At 42.1% G+C, this 11,599-nt stretch overlaps 2 protein-coding genes across 2 annotated transcripts in view; both read left to right on the forward strand.

The window, feature by feature from the left end:
• Window positions 1-2,210, forward strand: part of pdia3 (protein disulfide isomerase family A, member 3) — a 14,464-nt gene extending 12,254 nt beyond the window's left edge. Inside the window, exons 12-13 of the mRNA XM_034685588.1 lie at window positions 1,257-1,314; window positions 1,404-2,210. Of these exons, the coding sequence (XP_034541479.1) occupies window positions 1,257-1,314; window positions 1,404-1,508 (163 nt within the window). The 3' untranslated portion in view covers window positions 1,509-2,210. The remainder of the gene's footprint in view (window positions 1-1,256; window positions 1,315-1,403) is intronic.
• Window positions 2,211-3,167: 957 nt separating this feature from the next.
• isg20 (interferon stimulated exonuclease gene) lies at window positions 3,168-8,924 on the forward strand. Its single transcript, XM_034685929.1, has 4 exons — window positions 3,168-3,299; window positions 5,328-5,966; window positions 6,128-6,328; window positions 8,102-8,924. The coding sequence occupies exons 2-4, from the start codon at window positions 5,352-5,354 to the stop codon at window positions 8,303-8,305; spliced, it is 1,020 nt and encodes a 339-aa protein (XP_034541820.1). The 5' UTR covers window positions 3,168-3,299; window positions 5,328-5,351; the 3' UTR covers window positions 8,306-8,924.
• The last annotated feature ends 2,675 nt before the right edge of the window (window positions 8,925-11,599 follow it).

Below are 11,599 nucleotides of genomic sequence, written 5' to 3' on the forward strand. Positions count from 1 at the left end.
GAAAGAATAGACTGTAAAGAGAAAAGAGAGAGACACAATAGAAAGAGAAGATAAAGAATAAAAGAGAGAGAGAAAGAAAAAGGGAAGGGGGATTCTGAATGTGTGTATGCAGTTATATGAGTGTTGGTGTTCATGTAAAAACCCTTTTAAACACTTTGTTAGGTCATGATAAAATTCTTAAATCATGGATAAATGATGTAAAACTATCCTCACAGGACGGGGTGTTATGAACCCTTCAGGTTACATTTTAAACATTAAATAGCTCATTAAATTCAGACTTTATGCTTTTAATTCCCAAAGGTTCCTTTATATTTTTCTCTTTAACAGAAAGAATTGAAAGGAAAAAATATCAATAATATTTTACCTTTTTAAAATGTTTTAAAAATACAATTTAACCTTTATTTTACCAGGTAAGTCAATTGAGAACCAATTCTCATTTACAAGCAACACAGGAGGCATGATAATAAATAAAACAATAAAAGAAAAAACAGAGAGGACATACAGAGAAACCTAGAGACAGAACAATATTATACAAAACTATGACAGAACATTTTAGGGGCTCTCAGAGAGGAAACTGTGTTCAGCAATGTGCAGTCTCTATGCAGATGTGTAGCTCACTCTAGCACCGTCTGTTATTGCTTCCCTGCCAGCCTGAGGTGGCGTTGATGGTTGTGAAGTATGAGCAGACGCTGCCTGCAACCAATTCATCAGGACTCAAACTTTCCCCCTTAATCGGTCACTTGTTGTCTTAAATTGAGGAATCTTTTCAATCAAACCTGCACTCTGAAAGGTTTATCAACCTCACAGTGAAACGCTTATTTCTTTAAATGCATGATTCTGACCTAACGAGGGAGAAAAGCGTTGCAGAAGAGTGTTGCAGTACCCTTTAGAAACACCAGAGGGAGCTATCTGCCTCTGACCTCTTACTGAGCGTTCCTGCTGAGACTTCAACTATCCGTCTCCCCACTATCATCTCTCTCTCTCTTTACCTCCCTCTATCCCTCTCTCCAACACGGTCTCAGCAGATGTGTGTCTAACATGAGTCTGGTCCTGCTGGAGGTTTCTGCCTGTTAAAGGAAGTTTGTCCTTGCCACTGTAACTTGCTAAATGCTGCAAAGTGCTCTACTCATGGTGGATTAAGATGAGATCAGACTGAGTCCTGTCTGTAAGATGGGACTGGATTTGATCCGGTCTTGATGTTGGGTCTTTGTTAATAATAGAACTGAATCTGAACTCTAGTTTTTGTTTTCTTCCAGTTTCCCCACGATATACTTTTCACCAGCCGGACGTAAGATGAGCCCAAAGAAATACGAGGTGAGCTTCAGCTTCAGTGGCGATAAAACAAAGGTGTGTTTGTTCCAGCTCTGCTCTAACCGCTCTCTCTCTCTCTGTTCGTGCTGCAGGGAGGTCGTGAGGTGAGCGACTTCCTCGCTTACCTGAAGAGGGAGGCCACAAACCCTCTGGTGGTGCAGGAGGAGGCCAAGAAGAAGAAGAAGTCAGAGCTATAAAAGCTCCAAACAAGAACTCAGCACCCCCGCAAACACATCAGGAGGAGTAGGAGGAGGAGGAGGAGGAGGAGTGGGGACATCATGCGAAGAAAGAACTAAATTATATTCCACTCTCTTAGTGAACTACCGAATGCTCTGAAGCCGAATCAAAGAGACCCGGCTCCCCCTTTAGGTCCTCCACTGCTCTGGGGAAACGGTGGAAAGTGGTGGCCAGGGCCTGTCCGATGTTTCAAAACAAAAACAAATTTTTAGGGAAGAGGGGACAGCTTTTTGACAAATTGAGATTTTGATTTCCCCGGGTCTGTCTACCACACCTCAGGCTGATGCACTTTGGTTAGACACCAGTCTCCGGTCATCTGTCGCTTTGGTTTTTGTTGTCGTCGTCACGGGATACTGGTAGCGGTGAATTCCTTTCTTTTTCTTTTTTTTGTTTTTTGTAAAACATCTTTGTTTTTGTACATTTGGAAGGATTGTGAAATAAAAAGGCCCACAAAACCAAAAACTAACTGATCTCATGAATCTGAATGCTTCATTGCTCCGCTGCGGCACGCTCTGATTTGTTTTCTAATTCTTCAAACTCTCACTGGTGATTTATTCTTTGCGTCTCTGCAGAGACTTCATGGTCTTAATGTCTCTGTTTGTCAGATAATCTGTTCATCATTTTGTCAGAAAATAAAACAAATATTCATGTTTTCAGATCCAGAGGTCTTAAGTATTGTGTTTTTGTTTGAGCAGCAGTCCAGAGTGAATGTCCACGATGTTGAAACTATTAAAATGTTTAAAAAGATGAAGAAAAATCAGAAACAAATATTCTGTCTCTGTTGTGCTTCAGGACAGACGATAACCTTGGCATAAAAATCCACAATAAGGAAGCAATGAAAGCCACTACAACAAAAACGTGGTTCACAATTACAATTAAAAATGTTTTTATTTTTGCAGGAAAAGGAAATTTAGCAGAATAAATCAATTTTAAAAACATAATAGTAAACAGCAATGCAACAAAATTACTGTGAAACAAAAATTTTGAATGGTAGTTTGTAATAAAAAATAGTTACAAATAAATAGAATGATAGCAATGTATCATATTTTACTTACTTTTTATATTACAATTACTAACGTTGATACAAATCTTAAACTGAATCTTATTTGGCCACGTGTTAAACAAAGATGACGGAATAAATAATGTTATTAATTTAAAAATGGCGTGTAATTCATTTTATATACAGTTTCCTTTTAGCTTTATCACAACAATTAATTTAAAAAAAAAAAGGACTTTCCAAAAAATGTACACATTCGTGTCCGGGAGAATGTACAAAATCAAATTAAGGTTAAAAAAAATTAACTGAATCTTATTTGGCTATGTGTTAAACAAACACGACGGAATAAATATTGTTATATCAAATTAAAAATGGTGTGTAACTAGTTTTAGACCGTTAAATTTGAGCTATATCACAATCATTTATTTTTTTTTAATTAAGGACTTTCCAAAAGATCTACATATTTGTGTCAAGGATAATATAAAACATCTAATTAAAATAAAATTGTAATATTTTTAGATTTATTTGTACTATCGAGATTAATAAAATAAATAATTTATTAGTTTAAAAAAAACATTTTGTAAATATATATTTCCAGGCTGCAATATCACTCCCAGCCAGCAGGTGGCGACAACACCAACTGCTATCCAGTCTGTTAATCAACAAACGAAGAAGAAATCGAGCCAATCAGAGGAGAGAAGAAGAGAGTTTTGCCCTGACATGTTCTGAACTGACACGTGCTGCCTCGAAACAGGTAACATACCTCTAATTTAAAGTCTTTATTTCTCTTTACTTCTTTATTATCTGTCACATTAAGTTTCTATCGATCAGGGGAAGATGATTAGAGTCGAGTTTGACGCGTGTGTCTTTATATTATAGAGTTAACTCGATGTTTCTACCACGGAGAGCCAAACTGCATTCAAATTATTCATGATTCAATTTAAAATGTATTAATGTCACTTGTTAAAGCTTCTTAAAAATATGTTTATGCTTTTTTCTAAACTTTAAGGACCTCCTGGTTAAATCGGCTCTGATATACCTGACCAAACATGACTCATTAAATGTGTTTAAACAATAAAAACATCATGCTAACTCTGCTTCTCAACACGGCCTGCTCGAATAAACTAACATGTGGCAGCTCATAATGACTCCTGTGTGAGGTTATAGGAGACTTACTGTCTGCCGAATTTAACATTATAGTCCAGAGTTAATATAACTCGAGTTAATCTGTCAAAGAGGAAAGTTCAGAAACATTAAATCAGATTTTGGACACACTTGTCGTCATTTTGAACAGAATCAGGTAGGTGGAACATGTAACATGTGATGTGGCACATTCCTCAACACAGAGCATCCATTACTCTCACTTTACTGTGTGTAATATCAGTGATTATAACTAGATAGACTGTTACATTCATAAAACAATGTCTAGTTTCTCAGTTCATTGATACAGAATTGGAGTAGTAGTTGTTGCTGTCAATCACCCGACCCCTAAAGTCAGGGGTATTTCTGTCCCTCAGCTTAAAGCACGTTTTAAAGGCTGAATAATAAGGGACTGCACTTTATATTGTACCTGATATCACAGGCAATACAAGACCCCAACAATATGTACAGAGACCAGAGGGGCCATGACAGTAAGATGATTAAAAATATAAAAGGAAATAATGAATTCAAAGGAGATACAAGCAGTAAAAAGGAATAAAGCACCAACAGAGGGGGGGAAGCAATAAGGTGAAATAAAAGCAAAACAGAGATAAAATCATCAATAAAGACAAAAAGTGATCAAATGAATTCAATTAGAATAAATGAAAGCAAAGAAGCAGAAAGACAATAACAAGGTGAAGACATAAAACGAGATTAAAGCAATAAAATAAATGAATCCAGATGAATAATTAATAGGAAAGGAAAATAAAATGGGATATAAAGTAAAATGATAATAAAGGCAGTAAGACGATGTCACTGAAAAGCAAGTCTATAAAAAGGTGCATTTCGACCAAGAGTTCCGAGGTCTTTTAGCCCCCAGAACTATTTCAACACGGCTTTAAAATCCTTGTTAACTCAAAAAGCCGTGGCAGAGATCGGCCGGTGTTTTGGTTCAAACAGCGACCCTGTTAACTGGAGACTCTCAGCCGGATGCATCCCTCATAAACGTCTTTAGACCATCATTAAATATCTGATGAGGATATTTTGTAATCTTAATAAAAACTAAACTAGTTTGCATTCTCAGGAACTCCCTCTGTGTTTCAACAGCTGTGTAAACTCCACAAACACTGACACGTTCAGCTGAAGGTCTCCAGTTTACAGGGTCACTTTTAAAACCGGAACACCGGGAGGAGAGACACATTCACTGTGGGCTGAGAGAAGACTACTGTTACAATCTGCTAAATCAAGAGAATCACAGCTTCTTCTTTTGAAAAGTACACACACATACAAAACAGATAGAACAAATAAAAACTAATGAAAGAAAGAGAAATCAAGTGAATCACAGATGTGTGTGATGTTATTGTGGACGGCTGGCGGAATAAAAACACTGCGGCTAATCTACCAATCAGACACTTTCAGCATTGCAGGCCCCGCCTCCCGAAAGTCCCGGGACCTTTGAAAAGTACTACCTCTCTAGCAGGGGCTTTTTAGGGGGGAGGTTATCTACCCCTGAACTAAATTTAGACCCTGGGTCCACCGGTTGAAACACACATAGTTCCGGGATAAAGTTCCTCTGGTTGAAAAATGCAGTTACTTCTATTTCAGTTTTATAATCAGGCTGTTGTTTTTGTCACTGTCTCAGAAATGACCCCCAAACCTCCTGACAATGGCGGAGCGGTCGAAGAGGACGAGAGGCAGCTCTAAGGGGCTTCTCAACAACTACAGGTACCTGTGTAAGAGATCCATGATGCTGCACGCTTTGGAGAGCGCCAGAGCCACGAGGAAACATCAGCAGAGGATCATCAGCGCCAACATCAAGAGGAAAACATCGGACAAACTCACAGAACCAGCGGACACAAATAAAGTGGTCAAAAGAACTAAACCAAGCGAGCACAGTCACATGACTGCTGCGTCAGATTCTGGACTCTCTGAGCCGAAAGCTTCTGATCGGACCGGGTTAGTCGCAGCGTTCAGAGACAGCTGGGAGGTGGACAGCGGGTTCTCCTCCGAGGCGAGTCCTCCAGCCAGCGGGAGGAGCTCGCCGTGTCTGAGCTCGTGCTCGACCTCGGTGGTGGCGTTGGACTGTGAGATGGTGGGGACGGGGCCCGGCGGGCGCTGCAGTGAGCTGGCACGCTGCAGCATCCTGGACTATCACGGGAACGTATTGTACGATAAGTACGTCCTGCCGAGTCGGCCCGTCACGGACTACAGGACTCGCTGGAGCGGCATCCAGAGGCATCACCTGTTCAAAGCAACGCCGTTCACTCAGGCCAGGGACGAGGTGAGACCTGCACACTGAACTACCATCATGTGTTCTCTTTGTTACGTTGATTCAGACTCTCAGGTAGCAGGGTGTAATGGACTCTCTGCTGTGCTTGAGTTGAAGTTGTAGATTATCTTACACAGTTTAAGTAACTCCTCTTCTGTTCTCTTCTCCTGCAGATCCTCAGGATCCTCGAGGGCAAAGTGGTCGTCGGCCACTCCATCTACCACGACTTCGAGGCTCTGGACTTTCTCCATCCTGCCCACATGGTCAGAGACACCATCACCACGCGTCTCCTCAGCAGGATGGCCGGTTTCCCTCGTGAACGCTGCGCCTCCCTCCGAATCTTAGCAGGCAAACTGCTGGACAGGAAGATACAGGTGAGACTTTGTTACTATTAAACATTCGGGCTGTCCCGATTAGGGATGGGCATTTCAAGCCAAAGTACTCTTCGATAATCATTGGCATCTATTCGACGGTTATTCAAATAATCCCCTCCCCCCTGACCTGTCCCATTAACGGCCCGTTTGTGTGGCAATCTTGTTAACCTGCAGCAGGACGAGGTGCTGCTAGTAGCGGGCACTGAAAGCGTCTGTCTCGATCTTTATGTCAGTGTTTCTGTGACACAGCGTGACGTGTGTGTTTACATTTTACAGCCATGCTCGGTCTCTGGAAATACATTTGTAGTAGTGCAGGATTCAGGAACGGAGGAAACTGCTGCGACTGTCACTAATGCATTCTTCTTCTGTTAAGGCTGATTTATACTTCTGCGTCTCCCCTACGCAGCAGGGGCTGACGCGGACATGAGCCCCACATACTTGTGCGTCGGTGTGTCCGTGTCGCGCAGCAATTCTCCGCCGAAACACTAGAGGGCAGTGTGGTCTCTCTGATAGCCGGCCGCCTGCTTCCGGTCCTGCTACGATCTCTGTTTACTTTTCCACAGAGATTCAGAGCGTGTTATGTTAATCTACAGCTGATACATGTTGCTGTTTATCATACAGACATGATTACATGAAGAATAGAGAGGAGGAGATCAAATACACGGCCGATGTGCGGCCGATGTCCGGGATCCCGGAAGTGTTGTAAATGCGGGAAAGACAAAGCCGCCGAGCGGACCAATCACAGAGCTTGAGGTCCGCGTCGGCTCTACGGGGAGTTACATTTTGGAGGAGGTGCACGTCAGCTACGTGTGTAGGCCTCGGCGTAGGTACGGGAGCTACGCCATTGATTCAACGCAGAAGTATAAATCAGCCTTTACTTGATGCGGTCAGCAAACAGCTTTAAGACGCTCTGTAGCCACCGTCTGGTGGGAACACCGTATTACAACCAGGCACTGGTGAAAACGATGAAAAATCAAACTTTTAAAATGAGAAAATATTCAAAGTAACTCTTCGATTTTTTACTAAGTGAACAAATATTTGAATTTTCGAAAATTTGAAAATCATTTCCCATCCCTAGTCCCGATCCTGATCTCAACTAGTGGAACAGGGCCGATCTGGAAGTTCTTTAATTGATCAGTGATCGACATTTGAGCCGATCATCTCATCCGATCATTTACGTCTGGCAAAAATAGAAGTCTTGCATATCTGATCCGTTGCGTTCCGACCTGCCGGCTCAGAGACGCAGGCGGATCCAGTGGGGGTTAACAGATTGACTGGATTAGAAACCGATCAGATCCGGTGCCGTGATGGATCGGAGACTGACCGGAGACGGATCTGGTGGAATTTGCCGTTAAGCGTGCTGTAGTGAAGCACACCAGTTTCTTGGTGTCATACAGCAGAGCTTGTAAAACAGATTGAGTTTATGAACAATACTAGCTGGATTAAGTTAAATGTAATAAACATAAGACATATTTTAGTTATTTTTTTAATTACTTATTTTTGTGAAAGGAAAAAAATTAGTGTGCAGCTCAACTCTCATCTCCTGTGCAACTATTATCTATGCAAACACAAGTACCGTCACAAATCGTATTTCCTGATCCCCCTGGTGGCGAACAAACAGTTTGACCTGAATGTGTTCAGCTGTCGAGTTAGCAAAATAAGAATCAGGAGCCTGAGAGAGAAAAGGATCTGATGTTTGAGGAAGATGTATACTCATGCTGAGTCTGTCTGTTCACCACGTTGACCCCGTCTTCGTCTCTGTCCTCTGCTCAGGTGGGGAGGCGAGGTCACTGCTCGGTGGAGGACGCTCGAGCCGCCCTCGACCTCTACAAGCTGGTGGAGGGAGAGTGGGAGCGGGAGCTGCAGGAGAGAATGCGGGACGACGCCAACGCTCCACGAGCGCCGAGCTTCGCCGCCTCGAACCACTACATGCAGGACGAGTACTGGCCCGATGACGTCACGGCTGACGGCCAATGAGAGGAGAGCGGAGCCCTGTGACGAGCAGCTCTTAATAATGTTAATAAATGACATGGACAGTACGATGAATTTGGATTTAAAGGGCACTAAAGAGAGGAACGTGATCGTATCTGCAGCGTTTCACTTTCACAATAAATAAACACTCATTAACTTATTGATTAGAAACATGTTAAACATGGTTGGAGTGCATTTCAGCTTTTTGGCTGTTGCTTAAAGAGTCTTTGATTCACTTGATCATGTTGATCGTGTGAGGGTGCTGGAGGTTCATTTCTGAAGATCTGCACAGTTTGGAGTTCTGTTTCTTCTCTTCCTTAAAGAGAATCTACTCGTGTTAACCCGACAGGAACACTGATTTAAGGCTGCTACTTTAGAAATAAGCAGATTTTTGGTGTTTTTAAAATGTCTGTTTATATCACATGAAATGCAAAAAGATATTTAAAGTATCTTCAGAAGCAGAAGACATAACACTTTGAAATGTTTTCTGAAATACACTTGAGACAAATGTAAACTGTTGAAGTTTCACTTCATGTGTGTGATGGACTGTGATGGTTGTAACTCATTACCTCTCATTGTAAGGTTCTCATAAATGTCCAATTAAAAGTATTATGTAAGAAATCAATCCCAACAAACGTTCTCCTCAGACTCTTTCCAAACAGAGCAGGTCTAGACCGTCCTCCATGTTCTATTATTAACAAAGACCAAACATCAAGACCGGATCAGATCCAGTCCCATCTTCCAGACAGGACTCAGTCTGATCTCATCATAATCCACCATGAGCAGAGCACTTTGCAGCATTTAGCAAGTTACAGTGGCAAGGACAAACTTCCTTTAACAGGCAGAAACCTCCAGCAGGACCAGACTCATGTTAGACACACATCTGCTGAGCCCGTGTTGGAGAGAGGGATAGAGGGAGATGAAGAGAGAGAGAGAGATGATAGTGGGGAGACAGATAGTAGTAGTTGTAGCAGCTGGAGTCTGGAACGTCCACAGCAGCAGAGATCCAGAGGAACCTACGAGACAAGGGAGCTCAGGGACTCCAGAAAGGTCTAAGAAAAGAGAGAAGAGAGGGAGACCAGAAGAAAGACAAAGAGGAGAATAAATGGTGAAAGAATGACAGAAGGAAAGGACGGGATAAGAAAAGGAGACAAAGGATGAAGAAAGAAAAGAAAGGAAGGAAGGAATGAAAGAAAGAAAAAAGAGAAAGAAGTAAAGTAAGAAGGACAGAAAGAAAGACAAAGAAAGAAAGAAGGATCTACAGCAGAGATCCAGATGAACCTACGAGACAAGGGAGCTCAGGGACTCCAGAAAGGTCTATGGTTAGTAACTTTAATGGGACAGGAAGAGTTAAAGTAAGAGACAGGAAGAGAGAGGAGAGAGAGGGAAAGACAGGATCCCAGTGTGTCAGTCTAAGCCTATAGCAGCATAACTAAGACCTGGTCCAAGCCTGATCCAGCTCTAACTATAAGCTTTATCAAAAAGGAAAGTTTGAAGCCTACTCTTAAAAATAGAGAGGGTGTCTGCCTCCCGCACCCTGACTGGTAGATGATTCCAAAGGAGAGGGGCCTGATAACTGAAGGCTCTACCTCCCATATTACTTTTAGAGACTTTAGGTCTGCATGTTGGGAGCGTAGCGTTCCAGAGAGGTAATAAGGCACTATGAGGAAAAACATCCTTTTTATATGATATGTGATTATAGGACAGCATTGTGCTCATAACATGTTGTAAAATGACATGCAGTTCCTCGAGTGTCCACTAGAGGCTGAGTCCAAAAGCCAAAGAAACCCCTCCAGGTCCCAAATCAACACGCCTGTTTCTACAGCAGAAGTAAAAATATTCACAGTGAGGTACAACGATGGATTTGATCTCTATACTTAAACCGTAATGATTACATGAAGGCTAAATGTTGTGTATGATTACACATAAAAAAGGGGCGTGGCTTATTTGACCATCAGGTGGATGCGTTGCAGCTGTTTAGACCCGCCTGAACTCACCTTAGTTGCTCGTTTCTTGATTTGCCAGACGTTAGTTGAGGCTGCATTTCCAATAAAACGGCCACCATCGTTGGGCTTCATTACATCATAACTTCTACTGCCCCCTAGTGGACAAACATATGAATGAATGCCTCATTAAATGTTAGTTTTATTTATAATAATATTTGTGTTTAAACTATAAATAGACAGGATCAACCTTCTTGCATGGATTCTGTTAAATTCGTTCACCATTCATGCAACGACTTCATGGATGTGTTGTAATTTAATGAGTGATTCTGGCTCGGCTCATCGGGTCATCTTATCGCAGAGGAAACTCTCCAACAGTGTCGTCATGTTTGCCCCACTTGTGCTCCTGCCAGGTCAGCATTAACAGCCGCATTGTTAGCAGCAGAGGCATTAACGGATGAAACTCTTTATTGGTGTTGAGAAACGCTTTCAGGATCATCCAGGGAGGCTTGACAGAGTCTGACACAAACACGGGATTAGGAGGAGAAATCATATAACGGCACGAGGTTATCAAATCTGCAGGTGGGTCGAACAGAAGATAACGACCAATGAATACTTAGATTTTAAAAGGAGAGGGTTGTTTCTCTCTTTGCACATCAGGATAAACTTCAGTGAAGTCGTTCAGCTTCTCTGCCTCAGTTTCATGTTGTTGTGTTTTCTGCAAACCCTCAGAGATATGGAAGCGTTCTGTTTACTTTAACTTGATTTGACACACGCTGTGGTGCAGGTGGAACTGCACATTTTAATAATCCTGCATGTTTCTGTGAATGGCTTTATCCTTGTTTCTTTCACACACACACACACACACACACACACACACACACACACACACTCACACACACACACACCTAAAGCCTGAACTTGGCCCCACAGCTCAGGCTATAGGGAGAAAAGAGAACAGGCACGCATTGTTAGACCAATCCTTCTATTTTCGTTCCCCCAAATCGCTTTATTGAGCAGATCAGGCCTGATTTAGCCGATTACGAGTCGGCTGCCTGCTCCTTCATCGTTGCATCAGGAGGAAAACGTGTAGTGGTGACATGAGGGGTGGAAAGAAGGAGAACTTCCATCATCCACCACACAAAGAGCGATCGGCAGCAGAGACGACTTCATCGACTGGACTGGGCACCACATTCAGAGCAAGGGCTTGAAGTTGGTTTAACTTGAAGTTTGGGATTATGATTGTTAATTTCCAATTTATATCATTCCTGAATTGTTTACATTCAGTTAAAGGTGGAGTAGGACATGTTATTTTGATACATTTTTCTCAATCACGAGCAAAATGCGATGTATACAT

Source organism: Notolabrus celidotus, chromosome 6 (assembly GCF_009762535.1).
Source record: "Notolabrus celidotus isolate fNotCel1 chromosome 6, fNotCel1.pri, whole genome shotgun sequence".
NCBI lineage: Eukaryota > Metazoa > Chordata > Actinopteri > Labriformes > Labridae > Notolabrus > Notolabrus celidotus.

Bases quoted from the DNA above. Each gene is read 5' to 3' on its own strand.
- isg20 (XM_034685929.1), top strand. From the start codon at position 5,352: ATGGCGGAGCGGTCGAAGAGGACGAGAGGCAGCTCTAAGGGGCTTCTC. The intron at 5,967-6,127 runs GTGAGACCTGCA...CTTCTCCTGCAG, and splicing joins TCACTCAGGCCAGGGACGAG to ATCCTCAGGATCCTCGAGGG. The intron at 6,329-8,101 runs GTGAGACTTTGT...TCCTCTGCTCAG, and splicing joins TGCTGGACAGGAAGATACAG to GTGGGGAGGCGAGGTCACTG.